General features: G+C 39.5%; 1 protein-coding gene across 1 annotated transcript in view; it reads right to left on the bottom strand.

The window, feature by feature from the left end:
• nbas (NBAS subunit of NRZ tethering complex) overlaps nt 1–23464 on the bottom strand; it is a 220608-nt gene that overhangs the window by 172208 nt on the left and 24936 nt on the right. The window contains exons 14-20 of the mRNA XM_042503247.1: nt 23063–23256; nt 18913–19188; nt 13716–13841; nt 12405–12556; nt 12098–12235; nt 4809–4887; nt 1538–1642 (exon numbers count right to left, since the gene is read on the bottom strand). Of these exons, the coding sequence (XP_042359181.1) occupies nt 1538–1642; nt 4809–4887; nt 12098–12235; nt 12405–12556; nt 13716–13841; nt 18913–19188; nt 23063–23256 (1070 nt within the window). The remainder of the gene's footprint in view (nt 1–1537; nt 1643–4808; nt 4888–12097; nt 12236–12404; nt 12557–13715; nt 13842–18912; nt 19189–23062; nt 23257–23464) is intronic.

Genomic DNA, 23464 nt, shown 5'->3' with positions numbered 1-23464 from the left:
CAAGAGTTATTACTAATCAGGGACTAAATGTCTGTGGACAGGAGGCGTTTGTGATTAGCCAAAATGAACTCCAGGGCAAGAAGCTTAATGACGTATGAGTGTAGTCTGCGCATTTCTGTTAAAAACAGCAACTCCTTATTACTTTTGTAGTGTAATAGCATGTAAAATTATTGATATAAAGCTGCTGTTTCTTGCATTCTTAGCTAAAAAACTCAGAGCCTACTACAGTAGCACAAAACTTCTAGAGTTTCTGTAAAAATTGTGTGGACCTCATTTTATATATATATATAATATATATATCTTATCAAATACCAGGTAGTTCACTTTGTCAGGTTAGGAAATAGAGGGCAGCTTCCACAAGTTACCCTGAACATTTAAGAGGTGTCGGCCAGTGGTTCTGTACTGGTCCAGCTACTGGGCCCAGACTTTTCCTTAGTCATTAGCTCAAGGTCCGCACATAAAAGAAATTACATTTTCAATTTTATTTGAAAAAAATAAAATAACACGTGGGTTTAAAACACAATGAAATAAAATATCGTGCAAGATTTAAGTGCAATTACTTAATACCTGCAGTGTGTCTAGGATTTGAGGACACTGGGGGCTAAAAAAAAAAAAAAATCACCACCAAAATTTTTTAAACAAAAAAACACACGCTCCACATTTTTGGTGATTTTTTGCCCTGTTAAATTATGGATAATTTTTTTTAAACTTCAAGCATTTTTTTCTTTATATATTACTGGTCTTTTTTTTCCTTTAAATTTTTTTGGGATGACTTCTAAAAAAAATAAAATTCTTTTTCTAGAAATATTTTGGGAGATTTTTAACATGCCGTCCACACTGCAGGCCCGCCAAAATAAAGATTGCTAAATTTTTGAATGACTGACAGAACCAACCAAAAGAAATGCTTATTAGTTCTTCAGGACCAGTGCAAAGGCACAGCATGTTAACATGCCAAATAAACCAAGAACAGGTCAATAAAATAGTTTCTGTTCTCTCTCTCTCAAAAAGAAATCATTCAATCTACAGCAGGAAACTACACTTTAAAATAAAAGCCATGTGCTTATCACTTGTGATCCTTTCAGAGTGGACCTGTGACCCATTTTTGGACCGCAACCCACCAGTTAGGAACCACTGGTGTAGACAACCTAAAATCGGCTTAATTTAATCAATCAGTGAGCAATCTATTATGTCGTCTACATCCCAGAGCCTCCATAATGGCTGCACCCAAGTGAACCGTGATGTCAGTGTTAACACTTGATAGAAGAAACAAATCAGAAATACTTTTGTAGAAAATACAGAGAAACGCAGAGTTGCCAGTTTATTAGCTGAAACTTGCCAAAACTAATGCAGCCTAATACAACAATTCAGCAATAAATCTTACCTTTATGAAGGTTATGGCTGGGATTTATTGCAGGACTGTTGCATTAGACTGCTTTTGTTTCATGAGCGTTTTATCACATTAGTGGAGTGGAGATTCAGACAGCTGAGACAACCAAATTAAGTCAGACAACGAGAGAACACAAGAGTGTGACGTTACCCTGGCGTAGTTTCTTGCTGACAAAACGATATTTTGACTGCGGAACTTCTTGAAGAACTCGGCATCATATTTCTGCTCCGCTGCGTGAGGACCGCCAAGTATCTCCTGGAGAGTGTAAAGCGAGAGAGAGAGAGAGAGAGAGCGAGAGAGAGAGAGAGAGAGAGAGGAGATGAATTGAGGAATACAGCCGCGGTTCATAAAAAGACATTTGTGAAGCAGAGGGTTATCTTTCCAGAGAAAATAGTGTGAGTGGGTAGAAAGTCAAACCACAGATGAGAGGGAAAAAGAGTGAGTGCGAAGATGTGACTGCAGATGAATGCACAGAGACAAAGTCAACAGAGATGCTATTTAACTTCCTCACATACAGCTGTCTTGTCCTTTTAGGTGGAGCCATCAGAGGAAGGTATGAGAGTGTGGAAGTGTGCGTGGATGTCAGGAGGGAACATTTGTTGTCCTGGCCTTTGGCTTAGAGGGATTTATGTGTGTCTGTGTGTATAAAATCTCTGTAGCATCCTCTCTGCCAGTGTGTGTGTGTGTGTGCATCATTGTGTCGATGTGTGTGTGTGTGTGTGATGGATAGCCTTTGAATGGGCCGTATGCAGACAGAGCCAGCCAAAGTCGGGATGATAAAAACCCTAATATGATATTCATAGACAGCCAGCGAAAATGGATTGGGGCAAAAGGAATCTGACGAGTGCTGCAGTTACCATGACAATGTCCGAATAAAGAGAAAGACGTCACTCTGTCTGAATATGTAGCAGGGTGAAATCTCATCTCTCCTCTCCTGCACGGGAGGAAGTATGGACCCGTTCGTTTGTGATGTATGGTGGATGAAAAAGGGCGTACGTGTTAACATTTTTCACCGTAAATCTGAAATCTAAGAGTTTTAAGTGGTTGGAAGTGTCAAAGTTCAACTTTAAGCATGTATCTATTTAAATTCCTGCTTTTCTCAAATAGAAAAAAGCTACCATCTATTCTTCCTAAAATTTCAACTGCTCTTACTTAAACACTATTAAAATACTTTGGGAGTTGGATCTGGGAGATTCCTGGTGAAGTTTGGGAGCATGTCCTTGATAAAGTACACACATCATCTACCTGATTCAAGGCTAAAAAAAAAGCAGATTTCAACAGTTCAAGGGATTAAAGTTGAAATGCTCACAACATATACGTATCTAGGCATTATCACTGATCAGAAACTTTCTTTCAAACTACACACTGAAAACTTTTTTTTCCAAGCTGAGACTTAAATTAAGTTTTTTACTCAGGAATAAATCCTGTTTCTCCCGTCAGACAATGAAACACTTGATTTCAGCAACGTTTTTACCTTTACTGGACTACAGCGATCTTCTCTTTATGAATGCACCCGACCAGTGCCTGAAGAAGTTGGATACTGTATATCATTGTGCTCTACGTTTTATGAAACTGCGTACACCACCGTACACTGCATGCTACTACTGAAAACCTTTTTTGTCTGCAGATTCTTGCAATGTTTGTTTTTTGTATATGAATCTCTGCTTGGGCTGGTTCCTTTTTATCTGTGTACATATAAATGTAAAAACAAAACCAAAATGGTCTGCGCTCTCACAATATTTTCTTGATGTTGGCCCCCAAGGTTCAAACAGAACTTGGCAAAAAAGTTTTTAATTATGTTGCCTCCTCTTCATGGAATAATTTACAGAAGGACCTGACATTGTCTGAGCTGATAACAATCAGGGAATTTAAGTCAACTTTAAAAGAGCAAGAAAATAGTACTTTTGGTCAATGTGATTGCTATCCAGATAATCACTGATTATTTTTATTTTTATTAAGACAACTGTACATGTCTATGTATATATACATATATATAAGCTGCACAGTACTTACATACTGTGGGCCCATTCGTATTAGATGAGAGAAAAACTGTATTTTCTTGTGTCAGATTTGTCTCTCATCTAGCTAAACCCTTTGTTCTTTTATTTACATACTTGAAATGCCTCTCACGTAAATATCTCCCTCAACTTTTCAATATTTCTAAAGAGATTAGTAGGGTTAAGAGAGAGTATCAATAAAAGGCAGATGAGAAAAGCCTCGGTGCTGCGGAGGGATGTGAAAAGAGAAAGCATTCGGTTGTCAATGGGAAAACAAGCAATGAAGAATGTTTGACAAAAACATTAAGTTACACAAACATCTAATTGAATACATAATATTTTACTATAGTGACCCTCAAACTTCATTATATTAATAGCAGTTAATAACACTTCAAACACAGTCTGCTTCACATAAAGTCTCACAGAAGCAAGCCGAAATCTCGTGTGCTCCATTTTCATAATGAGAAAGTCCAGAAAACATTCATTCAGACTCCACAGAGTTCGCTGGCTACACGTCAGACCAATTAAAACACTATTATAATAACTTTTCATGATGATGAGTAACACTGATGATTTCTTTTCTTTCTTTTTTTGTGACACTTTATTTTAAGTCATGAGGGTTGGGGGGACTGTGGCTCAGGATACGATACATATCACAATACAGGGGTAACGATACGATACTTATAGTGTGTGTGTGAACAGTGTATGGGCTCGGCTGCCATCCACCCATCCTGACTCTCACCTATTATTAATGAGGCGAAATGTTGAACAGTCTCTATTTAATTGAATTGGCTCTTACTGTATATGACAGTTTTTGGGCTGTGTTGAACATTTAGTAGGAGGTGTTTGGCGATTGCTCCATAGATGTCTGATAATGCACTCAGAGGGCTTTAGTTGACTTTAGCTTGTAAAAAACGATTTAAATATATATATATATTTTTTTATAGCTGTACAGTGGAAGGTAGGACTAAGTCTGATTTTTTTTTAGACCCAAGAACTGGTCAAGTTCTTGGGTTTAGAGTCTATTTGCTTCCGTTTTAAACATGTTAACCACAGTTTAGATGTTGCTAAAGTGTTCCAGCGCAGACACTGACAGAGGACTGAAGATGATGCTGACAGGCTGCCATGTAGACAATAATATTTAACTCCTTGCTTCACAAGCAGATTTTCACATTTGTCAGTGTCATGTTTTTATTATTTAATCTAGAGCTGAAACAAGTATTTAGTATTTAGATCTGCCATTTGGGGTATTTTTCTTTTTTTTTCTGACATTTCATGGACAAACAATTGATTGATGGAATAATCAGAGGATTAATTCATAATAAAAAACAATCTCTACTTGCAGTCTGAATTAAAGTATGATTTCAGGCTGTGTAATATGTTCAAGATTTCCAGGAGCCGAAGGGTGTGTTGATTGTTTTTACCTCGTATGTTTCCAGCCGGTCCAGGTAAGAGAGTAGTTTCAGTCGGCTCCGGCAAAGCTCCTTCTGCTCCAGAGTCAGCCTGAACGTGCACATGCATACACATTAATCAGCCTGCACATTCACTTCAACACATCACAATTAACATCCAAAACGCCACATTGAAAACTCAAATTACAAGATCTGAATGGTGTTTTGCTGTCACACTTTGGTCTGCGCACTGCACAAACACACATTCCAGCTTTAAATTAACTGTAAATTGACCCCATACAGTACACCCGCAGGGGCCTATATAACAATGCCTGGGACCGGTGACTACAATACCACACAGTGCCCTCTAGACCTAATCATTTTCTGAGGGCAGCAAATCAACTGCTTATGACCACAAGAACCCTTGGGTTGTTATGTATGGGATGCTAGTTGTCAATGGGGTGAGTGATTGCCCTGCGAGAATCAAATCCATTTTCAATGTCATTTAATCACGACCATAAATAAATTGGATGTCCACAAACATTGAGGCGCTAGGTTATATAGGATCTACCTACAATTCAATCACCCAAGGTATGCCCTGGGGAGGGGAACCACAGGGCTGAAAACCACAGCATGTGGTCAGCTCACACAGTAAAATAAAACACTTTTCACCACATATTCACACGCCCTCCGAGCACGATCCACAAGGAAACAAACCTGACCAGGTGGAGCCCTAAAAACTTGGCCCGGATCAACCGCAGTGTGACCACGGGGAGCTGACCTCTCCACCGCCGTCTTAATCCCTAATCCCTCATTACAGAGTGCGCTATCAGGCCTTATCAGGGTTCCTCTACACAGACTAACAGAGATTAACACTGGCTCAACACACTCTCTGGCACATCAAAGAGTGGCGGCTTAACACTCGTACTGGTGGTAATTATTGCTTTGCTCTGCCTCTTCAGAGCAAAAAAAAAAAAGTATAGATAGAAGAGGGAGAGAGAGAAGGAGTGAAGATGAGAGGAGATGTTAGAAGGGTAGTTTAGCCCGTCTATTTTCCTCTTGGGGTTTTGAATTATGGCTCAATCATAAATTCAAACATAAACAAAATGACCTTAGAAGAAGTAAACATGGTGAAAGGACAGCTCTCATTCTCAAGGTTTAAAAACCTTTTAAAACTGTGGCAGGCAGTTTAAGCTCTGCATCACCTCCTCTTGGCTCTGTTTTCAGGCTTTAGAAAATCTAGCCTGTGACTGGAGACTTTGGCCAATCACAGGTCTTTTCAGAGTGAGGGCATTCCTATAGGTCATAAATGGCATATACACCTGGTCAAATGACTGTGCAGAGGACCCGGGTATTTATTGCCTCCGACTCCGTTTGGCAATGATGGAAACACAACACTCCTTTAATCATGCTGGCCAGACAATGTAGCCTTACATCTTTGGTGATCCTCGGACGTTCTCTAGTGCCACAAGCAGGTCAAAATTTCCATCTGTTCAATACTTTGGTTTGTGACTAAAGTGTTTGCCTAACTATGTCATCCCCATCCTAATTACCAGTTGGGGATTTAACACAAAACATTGATTAAAAAGTCTTTTTTCTTTTTCTCTTTCTCTGTCTGCACTTCACACACAAACACCAGCGCGGCACTGTGGAAACGGCCACCAACAGGTTAGAGGTGGCCGAATGTTCAATTCAGGTCCACGTCTCTCGCTTCTAAATTGCTAATCCTGCTGCTGGATTCCACTGACGTGCAGCATAAACAGCATGTAGTACACTGTTACACATACAAATGGGAAACCTGGCTTTACACAAAAAGGGTAGCAGCAGAGTGCCTGTGCCTTTGCGAAGGTTTATATTAGTTCCCGGTATTGCCCTTACAATAAACAGTGACTCAAGGGGAAAACGTGGTTAAGAGAGGGTCATGAATGAACAAAAACACTGCGACACATCTCAATGGAGACTGAAAGCTGTGAGCTTTCAGATGTAATGTGCACGCAACTTAAACTGTGCTTTAGACTGTTACACTTCACTGCACATGCTGTCTAACGTAAAGAGATGAGACTCTGATTGCCTCAAGGTGTGTGAATGCGTGCGTGCGCTATTAGGACTGCAGGTTATTACAATCAGATGCTATCGCTCTTCTCCATCTCTGTACAAACACCCTGAATGATATGACTGTACTGGACAGAGACTGAGCCGCATAAACAGACCAACACATTCGCATTCATGTACACTCACACACACACACACACACACACACAGAAACGCATTGTGTGATAAAAGCGATTATCACACAGTGTGAGGGACAAAATTGGACTGCATAAACAGGCAAAAATACTTCGGCTCATGTCTTCACACGCATATGGATGCCACAGTAAAAGCATAAGCAGTCACCTGCGCGCGCCTACACACACACACAACCACTGCTGGAGCAAATGAGAAAATGAGACCTGTGATTGAGGTCTGAATCTGATCAGATAAGAGCATAAACACCTTGCAGCAGACTCTCCCCCTCTCTCTCTCTCTCTCTCTCACACACACACACACACACACACACACACACACGACTACTGCAGTATTGTCCGTCTTGTCATTGTATGCAGAGAGTCAGAGCAGCAGATATAAAGGCCCATGGCAGATTCTGAATTATATTTTATTATGCATCCACAGACTGATGAGAAAGAGGCTAAAAGATAAAAATGTCTGCATGAAGCCAAAAACAGTTTTAAAACAGACTAGAGCATGACAGTTAAGAATATGAAACAATAACTGAGTCCCGAGGAAATCTGTATTTTATGTGACATTACATTTCAGGATAACTGAATGCAGCGTGTGTGCAACACACTGCCTGTAGGGGTGAAGCTGGTAGTAACAAGAGAAGCTAGAGAGCTGCATTAACATCTATCATTTCCTTTAAACAAAATATGCTGCTGAGAAGGAAATTAACATCGTCTGGAAGAAAGAATCAATTGAGTTTGAGTAGTTATTTATAATATAATGAAAAGTGTTAATCTTAAATACCCCTTTTCCCTAAAAAAATAGCGCTTTTACGCAGGTTTTTCAGGTAAACTTGCTAAAAAATAGGCTATATACTCCTTTCCCATTGCCAGTAGACTAGAGCTGTGTACACGGCTCTGCAGCAGATGAGTATGCCTTTCTGTGTGTGTAGCGGTTTTTTTTGGTGTGTTTTATTCGACGTCATGGACAGGCTGGAAAACAAGTTAGTGGTAAACAGTAGAAAGCAGCATGGATGGAGGTCTGTGAAAACTTTACAGTTACTTCTCCTATTCTCTTACTTATTCAGTCTCTCTTTCAAACTCAAAGCAGACTAATTTGGATTATCGCTGCTTGGGCAGAAACGAACAGTAATTAGCAGCGGCGTGTCATTGCATCTGGCCGATTAAAGGCCAAAAATGAGTACATTACCCCAAGTGTTGTGTTTCCATCAATGCCAATCGGAGTCAGAGGCAATAAATACCTGGGTCTTCCGCACAGTCATTTGACCAGTTGTACATGCCATTTCTGACCTTCCCCATTACATTAAAAATCCATATGTGAGCGGATAATAGCAGGTTTTTTTGTGCAGCGCAAAAGGGGCTTAACAGTGACTTCCAAAAGTCTTTTTTTTTCCAAGAGTTAAAGCTGTATTTTGCAGCCTCCTAATTTTCATAGGAATAACTTTGTCATAATTACTGAAACAGTCACTTTTTTCCACACAGTAGTACATGAGACAGATGATCTGTGAAAAAAATCATATTGCTCTGCCCCCTTGTACTGCATCAAATGGCATTTACAAGAAACTACTGCAAATGAATAAAAACCGGACAAAAATGAAATCAAAATGTCCCAGCTACAGCTGCTGGTGACACGGGAGCCAGAGTCTGTGCAGTGGAAAATTCTGCAGTATTGAGTTCATGCCCGTATACCCATCTAACCAACTGTGAGCAGCGCCATTGATCGTGAGCACACTGACTGGCACACACAGCTGTCAGGGTGTCATGAAATCAAATAACTACTACGAACTTATCAGCAAAATGAACAGCTGAACATAAAGCAATGTGGTAAGAGCTACCGGAACAATTAATTTAATGTGGACTTTGAGTTTTAACTTGGCATGTTGGAAATAGTCAAGCCAAAAAGGAAGCACCACCCATTGGCCAAAGCAAAACTTTCTCATTTTACAGACAAACAGTACACTAAAATATCTTTCTCAAAACATCTGGATTCATCTGATCATTGCTGCCTTGTTTGACCGCAGTTCACGAATCCTTGGCTCTGATTGGTTGCTTACTTTAGCTGCTGTGGATTTTGAAAAAATAGCTATCTGAAGCACTACGAGGAGGATGAACATGATTTTTTCACAGGATCATCTCTCTTATGTACTACTGTGTTGATAGTGAGAGCAAATTTGACAAAATGTCATTTTTATAAAAGTTCCAACTGTAGCTTCAAGAATAATCACACTTTATTTCACTGGATGACTGGTGAAAGAGAAAACAGTCTAAGTCAACTGTGTCTTCCAAGCACACACATATACAAACACACATACACAGACAACCAAAGAAGACATAGAGGGACCAAAGATGCACTCGGTGTGACTGTCAGAAGTTAAATGCAGTCCTTATCAACTCACAAGAGCATCGCACACAAAGCACACACGGAGCAGCTGTGATCGATACCGAGCCATTTCTATAATGGTGGTGTAGTTAAAAAGAAATTAAGAGAATTATTATCTGTCTCAGACCTCAGCCTCGGGCCTCAAGGCAACATGGGCACATCCATTAGTGAGGAGCTTCGCTGCACCCAAACGCAAACACACACACAGACACACACATATATATATATTGTTTATATATATATATGCATAAAAAATGTTTTGGGGATACATATGAGCTTTCTGGCAGACACTTAGAGTCAGAGGTAGAGCAAAGAGGAACATCAGCAATTTTAAAGAAGGTAATTCCCTGACGATTTAATGTAATGGCCTTTTTTAATGTTTGCAAATTATCGATTTTTTCACTCTCCCTTCTATCTTTCTTTCATCCTCCATCTTTTCTTTATCTACCACGGACTAAAGGTCTGCACTGAAGCTAAACAGTTTTATAACACAATGAGCCAAACAGAAAGAAAATCAAACAGGCAAAGGGATAAAAACAAAAAATTAAACGTGGCGCTGAGGGGGAGATAATACAGCGTTCTTGCTCTTCCTCATTCAAATGCAGACCGGAGGCTCACTGGTTAAGTATCTGAGGTGAGGAGAACAATAGAGACAGCAGCACAATCCAGCTACTAAAGCTTGAAATACCTGTATGCACAATGCTTTTTTGCATAAGCAAACATTTTAAAAATGCATAATTTACTTCACTTTATCTCCTTTTGTTTTTATTTTTACAGATGTATGTAACGTGTTTGGACTCATATTAAGCTTGTGGGTGTTTCATGATGCATGTGTGTGTATTTGTGTGTGTGCGTACGAGAGGTGATTAGTGATCACTAAAGGGTTTTTCATTAGTCTTTCCCTGGGCACTCAACAACAAAGGCATAAATTACCTTCAGCAGATTACCCACTAATCTCCACCAACGTGCTCTCCTTCTCGCTCCCTCACCCTCATTAATGTCCCAGCCTTTATGATCCCCGCTCTCCGGTGTGCGACCTAATCAAACAATCAGTGTTAAATTTGGCAGCCCTCTCTCCCGTTTCCTCATTGTTTCCTTGTCTGCACTTTAAATACCGCCACCACAATCTCTCCTTTTCTTTATTTTCAACAAATCGAGTCACATTCGCAGCCCCTATCATTATAGTTCATACTGTGAATACTAATGACTTAATTTAGGCTCTGTAGGTAGGCAACAACCTGCCGACTTGGCGACACACATGGGTCAGAGTCAGGTTTCCCTTGGTGGGATATTACCACCCACCTAACAACTGCTACTGAGAGTCGGAGGCTGGTGTTGGATTTTGGTGGTGCGGTCTTAAAAGTTTAGTGGGAAATTATACAAACAGTGCTGAGCAGTTTATTGACAAGGCTAAGGGTGCTTTCACACCTGTGGCTTGGTTCATTTTAGTCTGGATGTGATGTTTTCACTGAATAAAATATGAAAATGATGAAGTGATGTTTGCTGTGATGTCAGGACCACACAAACATTTTCTGTCATATCGGGAACATGATTTGTAAGCCTTCTCTATAGCACCACAATGCTTTGTTTCAAATTATTCCCTTCAGGATTGAACGACGTTGCGATCGCAGCAATTCACGCAAATTCAGCCAATCCCTGTGAATTCTGCACAACCTTGCAACTATACCGCAAATTTGACCGATTTCACTGTACAGCTGTGCACAATGTATTGATCCGCTCAGCCCCTCTATTTCTCTCTCAGTTAATCATGAGAGAAAAATCTACAACAACAAACAGACAAACTATCAGACACAGTAACACAACAACCATCAACACAACCAACAGACCAACCCAACTGCAAGAAAAAATGTTGGCATTGTACATTTCTACACACCTCTGAAATTACTTCTTAAATTTGTTCATTATTATGTAGTGAATAAGTTGTTCTATGTTTCTTAATATTTCAACAACGCGGTGGTTTACATCTGGTTAGGTTTAGGCACAAAAAACACTTGTTTATGGTTAGGAGAAGATCAGTTTTCGGGGCACTGCCTCCGTTGGAAACCCAGCAATGTGTACATACATCCCCTGTGGAAAAACAGATGAGTCTCTTTAAAACACCCACGTTTGGGAACTGAAAAGCTGCAGGAAACACAGAATCAGGTCGCTATAGAAAAAAAAGTTTTGTCTGAAGCTTGACAAGCATCACTTAGATGTCACGCCATTTACCCCACCCCCTCCACCTGGTGATGAGAAAGTCCGCTCATACTGCATCACTTTAGAAACGTTGATATGATACATATTAGTACAAAACTTATTTGTGGTTTGCAAAAACATACAATGCCAACTTGTGACTAGGTTGAAACAGCAGACCAACATTTCCACCTACAAATGTATGCAGCTTCCATTCCTAAAAAGAAGAACCACTCTGTAAAAGGATTGTATGCATAAAGTTAGGGCTTTGGAAACTTGCACAAGGACACTTCAGCAAGGTAGATACATGCCAAGTGAGCTCCGGTCCTCTGGCTGAAGGATGGTTTCTCTGTAACCACAAGCCATCCTTGGTGATTTTGTTCAAATAAATGCTGTAGTCTCTGTAAATTCAGAACACTGGCAGCATTTCTGCCTTCTGCTACTTTCTGTCTTGATCTGCTGTCTGACTGAATAACTGAGCTGACTAACCAACAGTCTGACTGTCTGTGTACCTGCTGAAGTCGACCTTGGCCAGCAGCTCTCGTCTCTTCCTGTTCTCCCTCTCCTTCCTCCTCTCCAGCTCCTCCTCGCCTGACAGGATGTCTTCGTAGGGAAGGTCGTCGAGGTCAACATCGCCTGGCATGATAAACCTGCGAGATGGTGAGGAAACACATTCTGTAGCCAAAAGGTAAATATGGATAAACAAAATGAGACAAGCAGAATGAGCCTTGGGTTTATGAAGAGAAGAAGGAACAAACATCGACTGGCATTCATACTATTTATGTTTAAGGACTGCCTCAGTGTGTTTTCATGGCTTACCTGCCCCCATCTTCCCGGTTTCCTATGGCGATGAGGGCCTCGAGGTCGGTCCCCTTCAGGCCGTACTGCAGCAGCTCCTTGGCCGCATCGACATTTTCCGGGACGCGCTCCACACACTCGTGCAGCACCCATGAGCGCTTGCAGATTTTGCTCTGGGTGGGATAGTGGGGGGGGATAAGTTCAGAAGAAATGATGGGATAAAATGAGATAAAGAATTAGGATGGGAAGGGTGTGAAAATTTTCAACAAATTGGTAAAAATGATGCGTGAAATAGAGTAAGGGGGCTGTGCTGCACTTTAACGTGTGCTGTACCCCTCCTCAGCCACACACACACACACACACACACACACACACACACACACACACACACACACACGACAGGGCTCAGACACATTTTTACCAATAAATTTCCATGACTTTTCGTGACTTTGTGGCAAATTTAAGCTTTTGTAAATATATATCATTTAAAAAAATGAAAAAAAAATGAATTCAGAACACGATTAGAACTGAATTTTTAAATATATCTAAGGAAATGTTTGTTACTTATGAGAGAGAGCTGGTTGCTGCAAAAAAAGAAGAAATATGTCAAACAATTTTTTAAAGCATTGGGAAGGAACTAATTTTTTTTTAAAGTTTTTTATTTTGGCTTTAAGGGAGGAGCATACAACTTTAAATTGCTGTATCTTTTATTTATTTTACTTCCATTTTTTTTAAAGAAAACATGCCCTCCAAACCCACAGCAATGTTTTCTTTTAAAATACTGGCTGTTTTTTAAAATCATTGGTGAATTTTTTTTGGTTTTTTTTCTTTAAAAAATGTCTGCCTTTTTTCTGTAAAAAAAAAAAAAAATAATTAAAAAAAAAGGCAATTTAATTTTTTTTTTTTTTTCTTTTTGGCTGATTCTTGAAGAAAGCCTTCCAAATCCACGAGCCTCTCTAAAAATGTCCAAAAATGATACCAATTAGCACAGCAAGAAACTGTAAACACATAAATTATTAAGTTTTAAATATCTATCGGTCCTTGAACACATCATGTGTTATCATACAGGTTTGTGGAACAAAATTCCATGTCTCTTCTAAAACTTCCATGGTATATTTAGTTTTCCATACATAGTCCAGGCCTGGAAGTTGATATTTGCAAATTTCATGACTTTTCCAGGTTTTTCATGACAGTATGGACACTGATACTTTATATTTCTTACCACAAATCTAATATACTGAGAAACACCAAGTCTAATACAGTTCTCTTTCTCTCTCTTCTTAACCATCTCTCCTCTTACTCTCCTCATGTCTCATTCATTCTATCTCTTACCAAATAATCTTGTATTGAGGCGATGCTGACGGTACTCTTCCTCCATTGTCTTTGGTAGACCAGGTCAGAATCCAGATTATACGCTTGAGCAAGAGACAGAGCTTCGCCGTATTCTTCATTGTCAATCTGTGGGATAAACAAAAAAAAAAAAACAAACAAAAAATGAACATGATCAGGAAAGAAGGGCCGATGTATTTTGAAGTGATCCAGTTTGTGAGATGAAAGAAAACATTTGATGAGAAGCTTTTTCAAGCTTTGAGCAGACAAAACTCTAATTAAGAAACACATTTAATTGTCTGATTCTGTACAAAAAATAGAGCAGAACTACAGAACTGTGCATCAGTTTAATTTATTTCAAATTCTATGAGGTATTTTTATGTTTTATATCCAATTATCATCCCAAGGGTATTTTACTGATTCAATCTTCATGCACTGTGTTCCTAAACAGCACTAAATGAATATATATAAAGCAAATGTCTAGGCAAAAAAATATCACACGGGAGAAAAGTCCATGGCCCAATTTTCCATCAAACTGATGGACAAAGAAGCAAAAGCTATGGCACTTGCGAAATCCCAAATATGCCGTCTGAATGCACAAAGACTGAATAGGAACAGCTCTAACACACAGATTTCAATCTGTGCAGCAATGTGTGGTGTGACAGTCTGGATTGGGTCTGCTACAGAGGGAAAAGGACAATGGCTGAAGGGAGGGACTATTTGGGGATATTTGAAGAAAGACAATCAGACGCACAGAGGGAGAAAAACTGAAGGAGGAACCAGGAGCCAGATATTGGGACTATATATCATACACAGCGTCAGTATTACTTCACAAAAATAATAAAAAGTCTATGGCCATGCAAGCAGCTGTACTTACACATAGCAGCATGCTAACACACTCATAATGACAACGTTAACTAACATGTTGATTTTAAGTGGTTCACAATGTTGGCCATCTTAGTTAAGCATGTTGGCATTGTAAATGTGCTGCTTTGCACAACAGAATATGTATCAGTTTTGCAGGTTTTTGGAAATAAACCAAACCAGTAGATAACTTAAAAAGTTTGGCCAATAGAGGTGCTAACATAGGGTTTTTATGACTTTTTCAATGCCACACAAACAAAACTGAAAAAATACGTGGCCACTCCTACATATAAGAGGCTTGCCTTTCCGTTATTGCTTGCCTAACAGGCATACATCACCTCTGATTGGAAATAATGACAGCTAGTGCTGTGGCTGCAATATAAATATACGTGCTGTTTTGAACATCCATCGCCATGCTTCTGGGAATGTTATAAGGAGAGGAGAAGTCACATAACATCACTCAATGGAAACAGAATCATCTCGCAATTGTGTTTTATCAACATTTTAAAAACATCTTTTACGTTTTATGCAAATCTGTAATGGAAAACCACTTAGTGAATTCAGGGCTGTTTCTGGTTAAACAAAAAAGGTTTATCTCTAACCAAACACTTTTAGTGAACGCAAGTTGACAGCGCAAACATGCCAGACAAAATTTTAAAATAGTTTCAAAAGTTGCTGTTCCATTCGTTGTTAAGACACAAGCACGTTTAAACAGGGTCCAGGTTGAAAGATACTGCACATACCCTTAAACACATGGGTGTATTAAGGAGAACATTCATTGTGTACATGTTAGCATTTAACTGAATTCATGCATGTATTCTAAAACAGTCACACAACTGCTAGTATGGTGTCGACTGTTACGATACACAGCATATATTATTCTTTGGCAGATGTTGTAGTATTGGTTGGTGTTTTCATTATTATCATTATTATTATGAAATTAGTTTGGCTTAGATGTTAACATATAATGATGCTAAAGTAGGTTTTGTGCCATATCAATGTCTCGCGAAATAATTTGATCCAACAGCAGCATGACACCTCAGTTTATCCAGGCCCACTCAATTTGTGTGAAAGTACATGTGCACACACACACACACACACACACACAGAGTATCCAGCTCTTTCTGTGTAGGAGTACAAAGCAACACATTAGCCAGACTGTGGTTCCTTGAGGGCAATAAGAACCCCACACAGTTAAACCTCACGTAGGAGGACATCAAAAACTGCTTCCTTCTCTCTCCGGATTCGGCTAATAAAACTGTTAGCAGCCCTGCCAGTATGGTACTCACGCAGGCAGGGTTACGCCACAAAACGCATCATCAAACTCCAAAACACATGAAGAGGCTGACTTGAGGAAATAACTCGAAATCACTGGTTCTGGTCGACTCGCAGTCAGCCGGACTACAAACCTGAAGTGAGGTGAAACTCTGAGGAGAGATCAGGTCACTGATTTCTGCGTGTGGGTGAGTGTTAATGTAAAACTGTTCATATAAGCAATATGCAGGTACTGACATACACAATTAATCAAATATGGATTCAATGGACCCCTACTGATATATTGGTTGGCCAATTTTATTAGCCAATATTTGCCGATCACAAATATATTGATATTGGTGTATATGTCGTCTGATATGCTGTCTGATAATTTAGAAAAAGATGCTTAGAATAATTTATAATTTTCAAATCTCATTGAAGTTTATATTTTCAGTGTCATTTTGACTGTAAATGTTATTATTAAACTGTCAATCACATCTTTGTCACAAGTGTTACCATATTAGAGAGAGATAGGGAGATAAAGAGATAGAGATAGACAGACCGATAAATAGAGAGATAGAAAGATAGATAAAGAGATAGATAGAAGGACAGGTAGACAGATAGATAGATAGATAGATAGATTTAAATTCAAATACATAGTGATATATTGTGTATTTTGCAATAATAACATAAGCTACAGGTTATAAACTTCTTTTTAAAATGCATCCAAATATCTGTATCAGCATTGGCACAACAATCCAGTGTTGATGGAGCTCTAGCATGCATACCATGTATGCATGCACACAGTACTCACACGCTTCCTCCCCTTTACACGCCTCCATGTGGTACATGTGAATATAAAAAAAAAAACCAATTCCAACAGGAGAGCAGCAGCTGGGGAAGTGCCGCGGGTACCAAGTGTTACAAAGAGATAATAATGATACATTACTTTGTAACTCTCCACTGTTAGGATTGATGGCGATGACTAATGACATCTAATGATGATGACAATGATGAAGAAGGAAGTAGATGATGGGTCATAAAAATGACTGATGAACCATGCTTAAACTTGGGACCGTCGAGAGCCGATATTGTGCTTTATGACAGAGCATGTTGTTGCCTTTGCTGCAATTTGTAGCGAGTGGCAACAACAGCCATATTTCTAATGCAGCAATTAGCATTTCAGAGAAACCCCTGGGACTGAGAAATAGCCTTAAAGCAGACTGAACATCTTGCTTGGTTTTCATTTCTCCTCAACAGCGCTCTGGAGCCGATCCAACAGAACAATAGCACTTCACTGAGCTGGCACAGGATTTATTTAGTCAGAAACCAATTTCGCAGATCAGCCCGCTGTAATTCAGTCAGTGACCAAACGGATTCATGTGACGTCCTTCAGTTGCTGCTAAATTAAGCTGCAAAAAGAAATGAAGAGTTTCATGGTAAATGTGATATCCGCCCCTGAAGAGAACTGATCTTAAAAAATTATTACTGGCATTACAGCGAGGCGCATGTGACTCATGTATCACTTTGCATAAGATAAAGGCTTTACAAAAGAGGCGGTATAATTAGGAATGGAGTATGTTTGAAATATTAAATAGGTATTATCAATTTCTTTGCCAAAATGAATTTATAACACTGTGTGAGGCGGAGAACTGCACGTCAGCTCTGAAATTGCTGTTTAGATTGCTGAGCTAAAAGAACATTCAAATCCAAACATGAAGGCATGAGCACTGACGAGGGCTTTTCTCGCATAAGCACATAAGATTTTGTTGTGTGTGCTGCGATGAATAAGTAAACAGTGACAGAAATGTGACTCTTCATTGTGACTCTCAGACTGAGATATGCTGCCTCATTCTAAGGACTCCTGCTGGGTTTAACATACTGATACTGCAACCTGACTTGTCAAATAAAAAGTACCTTTCCAGACAGGTCACACCAATTATGTAAATGTTATGAAATATGAATACCGTTATGTGACTTCTCCACAGAGTCACCTCAGTAACCAAGCGACCAACTGGCTGCTCATTCAAACCTCAAAGACTGATGCTAGCAGCTCTGTGAGGCTGATCTTTGGCACAGTGTGCATGTTAGCATGCTAATATTTGCTAATTAGCACAAAACAATGTGCAGTTGAGGCTCATGGAGGCTCAGAAAAGCATTTGACTGAGTGATACTTTGACCTGATGATGGGGCTAGATGAAAAGTGAATGGATCAACAAAGTAATTTCAGTTCACCCTGTGGGGAAGATGAATGCAAGAACCAAATTTCATGGCAATTCATCCTACAGTTGAGACATTTTACCCAAAATTACAAATGTCAACTACATGCTGGAGTTACAGGAAAAGTCACCAAAGTCATTCGGTGGGTTTCCATTAACCCTCACATTGTGCACATTGAAATTGTGAATACAAAACACACCTAAAGGAAACAAGTCAGTTTTAAAAAAGCTCCCATTAATCGCAAAAAAATATAACGCTCACATTAGGTGGTATTTCAAGTGATTCCCAAAAGTGATATTTTGCAAAACTGCAAATGGAAACACTTTTTTCGCTTTTATAGGTCACATGATGCTATGGCTATGTGCTTGTCGGTGGGAATTGACTCCCTCTGGATGATGCAGCAGGCGCTACAAGAGGTGTTATTGCATCACATAAATCTTGAATATATAAAATACATAAAAAAATATGTATTTTATTTGCTCTCCCTTTAATTGACATTTATTTAAATATAAAGCTTTAAGATTACTTTTAACCACAGCCATAAAGGGGTCGTTTCTGCCTGATCAAACTCCTTCAAACAGAAACTGTGACAACGTGGATTCAGGATTCGGAGAAAGTCTAAAATTCAAAAGTATGACACCAGTGAAATTATCTACATCCCTACTTAATAAACTGAGCTCTCATCCTGCTATCAAAAAAGCTATGTCAAGAGGAGCATTCTGTATAAAAAATCTGGAGATGAACTCAGAGCTATTGCCCTCACAGTATAAACCAGATGCACAAGATTAGTGTTTCAAAAGAGTCGGGTTAAGCATCAGCCGGTGAATGTGAACACTAATATTCCAGTCATTTATAATCCTACCTTCCTCTGATACAGTTCCTCTGGGGTGGTTGACCTCAGGCTGACCAGACGGTAGTTCTTGATTACAGTGCGGGGGCGTTTGCGCAGCGGGGCGAACCGCTCCATCTCTGTCACATAATACAGGCCCTGCTTGATGTAGCCGAAGTAGCGGGCTTTGGCTGAGGACTCTTCGTCTGAGTCAGAGTCTCCGCCATCATCGCCCTCCTCATCCTCACTGGCCCCGCCACTCAGGTTGCTCTCCAGGCGCCCACGCTTCTGAGCCAGCTTCACCTCACACTGCGGATAGTAAAAGATATATTGTCACAAAGAGGATGGAGGTAAACTGAGAGATGACAAAAGTTAAGGTGAGACTACAGGTGAAAACACAGTCTATTCATGCACCGGTCAGTTTTGACATATTGCTGACATTTTTGCTTCTTTCAGACTAATGGAATGAAAACATCCAAAATGAACATTTAGTCGTTTATTTTAATGCAGATTTCTGTTCTGGAAATGTGTGCAAAAATAATATTTAATTACATAATGCATAATTTGCATATTTAAACATGAAATTTCGGAGAACAAAAAATTAATGGCTTTATGTAAATGATCAACTAGGGAGGCTTGATGAAATTGGTGGCTTGGTAAAAACTGTTATGTTATACACCAACACCTATTATCTTGTCTTAATATGTATGAAATTTTACAATATATATATTTAAAGTCAGTTGTTTAAAATTAGGGTTTTTTTCATACTCATACTTAAAAAAAAAATTAAAAAAAAAAAAAACGGGGGGATGGGAGCATTTTTTTTTTTTTTTACACCATACTCTGATGTAAAAAAAAAAAAAAGAAGAAGAAGCAAAAATGTTAAACCTGGCTTTATCCAACATTTAGATTTTTATTGTGACAATGTGTGCAAATCAGCGTCTATTTAGGTTGTTGTTTGTTTTAGGTAATTTATTTCATTCCTCTTTAACAAAAAAATAACATCAAGGCATTAAATTAAAAGGAAAAACAAAAGGAAAGAAAGAAAATAAAGACTGAAAAGGTGTAGGCTAGAGCTTTAGCTTATTATACCTACACTTTTTGCTTTGCGTATTCTCATGGGTAACTCCTGTACTACTAAGTTATGTAAAGGAAAAAACAGACTCAACGACAGAAATACATAACGGAAAACAATAACAAAATTGTGAAAAAAATCAGACAAAATTAAAAAAAGTTTAATTAAGTAACGCCTCGTTTGCATATTTAAACATACATTTTCAGAAAACTTGTCATAAACAAAAAAACTGTCTTAATGTGAGTAATCAACTGGGGAAGTTTCATGGTGATATCTATAAGTTTAAAACCCATTCACCCGGGGATGGAGGCAGCGGGATTCAAAAATGATGGAGCACAAGAGAATTGATGAACAAGAGTAACAAGAAATGATTTAAACATAACTTTGAGTTATACTGCTAACATATGCCTTGGATGCGATCATAAAGCCACAGTTGTCTCTTTACATAAAAATACATCTGTCTTGTTGGACCGAATCATAAAGCGAGGGCTGCAAAACAGAAGAACGCCCATTCCCGATGATTGAGGCTGTCAGATTTACAGCCCCTGCCCAGAACGACTTTCTGATGCTGAGTGTGGACGCTTCTTTGCCAGCAGGAAGTGATGAATGAAAAATGAAGCAATGCAGCACTGTTTACATATAGCTGTGCTTAAGCTGGTAAACACAATTTAACACCCTCATGCCAGATCAGCAGGCTGCCTAAAACACAAAACAACAGCAAGGTCAAGCTGCTTGATGAAAAAAAAAAACTAAATCCAAGCTGTCCAGAGTTCTTTCTCAAACTTGTCCTGTTCTGTAGTTTTTTTTCATCGCCTCAGTTGGGGGAATATTATTTGCCCATTTTTCATCCGCAGCAAGTCCTCATATTTTGTAAAGATGCCCCTCTGGGTTTTAGCACACTGGAGAAAAAAAATGGTAGCTCCTAGCCGAGGAGCTCCCAGCCAGGGTTTATGAAACATTTAGCACCTGTAAAGCATTAAGCGCTTTAATCAATGAGGAGCTGAGACAGCTTCCACAGTGCTGCACTAATACACAGCCCCAACTCATCCCACACAGGAAGATGTGCACATGTAATCATCGTAAACACACAAGGTCACATATTGCACATCTGTGAAGGCGTACAAGCAGCACAAGCTCCATGCTCATGCACAGCCCCACGCTCAAGGTAATTTCAGCACACACAAAAACCCTCCGCTTTAGATACAGCTACACAGGCTCCCATCCCCCCCTCAGCTCCACACTGAAGCAGGCTGATGAAACCTTTCCAAAAAGTTGGCAGCTGGCTGGTAAAGAAATCTCTCTTTCTCGCTCTCTTTGCAATCAGAGGAGAAAATAAAGAAAAGACTGGAATAAAAGTGGAGGGTGATGTGATAACAGCGTCTTTGTTAGGGAATAAAGACGTGGGGATACATATTTCATCATCACACACTTTCTACACACACATGTACACATGCTGTTACACAATAACACTGACAAACTGGGAAATATATTCATATAGGGCTTTGGGTTCATATTTGTATTTGTCAGAAAAAAAAATGTCCTCTGGGAAATCACATCAGCTCGATCTTTCACAAATCAATGCACACATTGACTTTACTGTACAAAACCTCACTTTGCAGAAGGGATGGGAATTAGAGGACTGCATTGGTATATGGGTCCTGCTCGTCCTGTAGGGACCAGCAGGCCAAAACAAATCTCACGGAGGCAAGCGGTTTTATCTTTGCTTTGGATTCATTAGAATATGAGGAAATTAGAAGCGGTGAATTACATTTAAACCAAGAACCCAAACTGATATTTTCAATGAAAATTGGTCAGAATGACTTAACTGTGTGAACTTCAAGGCCTGATTTTACTTGGCAGTAATAGCACGTTATGTGTATGTTTTCCAACTTAAAATAATTTTTTGTTTGTCTTCCCATTCAAGTTAGCAGAGTGCTGAAGTGGAAGTTTGCCGGCTCGGCCAGCAGAAGAGCACATGCTCTGACTTTTCTGTGACAGAAAATAAACCACATAACAACAACTGTTTTTGGAGTGTTATTTACCTTAGAACATGCCACAAAATGTGATTAATATTTGCATTTTTGTGTAGGATAGGGTTGTAATGACTAACTGTCACATGCTTTACATATGTAATCAACCTTAACAGGCCTATAGCGCACCCCCACACCCTCCAGGCCGCGGGTCCGGGTGGTAATAGTCAAAAATCCAGTGGGAGTGGGATTAAGAAAACAGCCTCACGCAGGGCTCTAGTGGGAATCTCTGGGCACCTAACAATTTGTTTACAATTCAGAGGGCTATAATGCAATTATAATATGATTATTGATGCATTTAAATTTCTGATTTCTCGAGCGCTCTGCAGCTCACTTTGTGGAGCTGGCGCCCCCTGTGTCCTCCCTACAACAGCCGCATGTTTGTTTTTCTCACTGTCACTACTACTTTTAAAAAATAGAGTATTTGCATGATCCATTGTTAATAGAAACAGATTAATTTAATTCTATTATAGAATTACTATGTAATTCAATAATAGTAAAAAATAGAAGCCTAACCTAGCTGAGAATGTAAACAAGATCCACGATTATATCTGTTTTCCTTTTCACCATCCAATTGGTTCAGCCATTGAAATTGTACATGACGACCTTACAACATTACTACAGGCGATCATAATGTCAAGAATTTGGTTTTAAATGTCCCATTATTGACTTTTCTGCACTGAGACATAATCTTTCAACAGAGAACTGTGAAGCATCTGACTCTGCTTTGCACCATAAACAAAGTGCACTTTCGTTTTAAATTTTTATTAATTAAAACAAAAGAACTTAATTCCCCATAACAGACTGGTGACCTGTCCGGTGTGTTCCCTTTTTCTCGCCCTGTGTTCTCGCTCTGTATGACCCTGAACTGAATAGCTGCTTTAGAGAATGTATGAAAGAATGAAAAATTGTCCTCTACTGTGTAATATGCCTTTTGAAGCCCTGAAGGCCAAGATCTCTGATGTATGACAAGCGCTGGAAGATGGTTACTAAGTCTCGCATGTCATTTCTATCAACTTACAAAGTCCCTCTATCTGTTTACCTAACCACACATGTGTACCTCTTTCTTGACATTTACCTCCAGGCTGAGGAAGCCCCCGTCGTGTGCCGCAGTGACTCGAGGAGAGGGCTCGAACCATTCGCAGGATTTCCCCAGCAGGTTGCGTAGCGTCCTGACAGATGACACGGTGACGGAGCCGGAGCAGCGAGCCAGAATCAACACGAGGTCACTCCACCAGCTCACATCCACCAGCGGGAAGTACTGCTCCTTATCTGGGACAGATAATAGAGAGACACAAGTCTTACAAATATGGTTGCACACAAGAGGACGGAGGGCCAAACCTGAGTGAGATTTGTATTAAAACTTTGTGCACTATTTTGGGTCATTTACTTAAATCCCCAATAACGTTTTTGAATTGGTTTCCCTCTCCAAGACATATTTACACATGTGGACATATTCATCACTTGTCATGCATGAGAT

Source organism: Plectropomus leopardus, chromosome 16 (assembly GCF_008729295.1).
Source record: "Plectropomus leopardus isolate mb chromosome 16, YSFRI_Pleo_2.0, whole genome shotgun sequence".
NCBI lineage: Eukaryota > Metazoa > Chordata > Actinopteri > Perciformes > Serranidae > Plectropomus > Plectropomus leopardus.
This window is presented reverse-complemented; position numbering and strand designations above follow the sequence as displayed.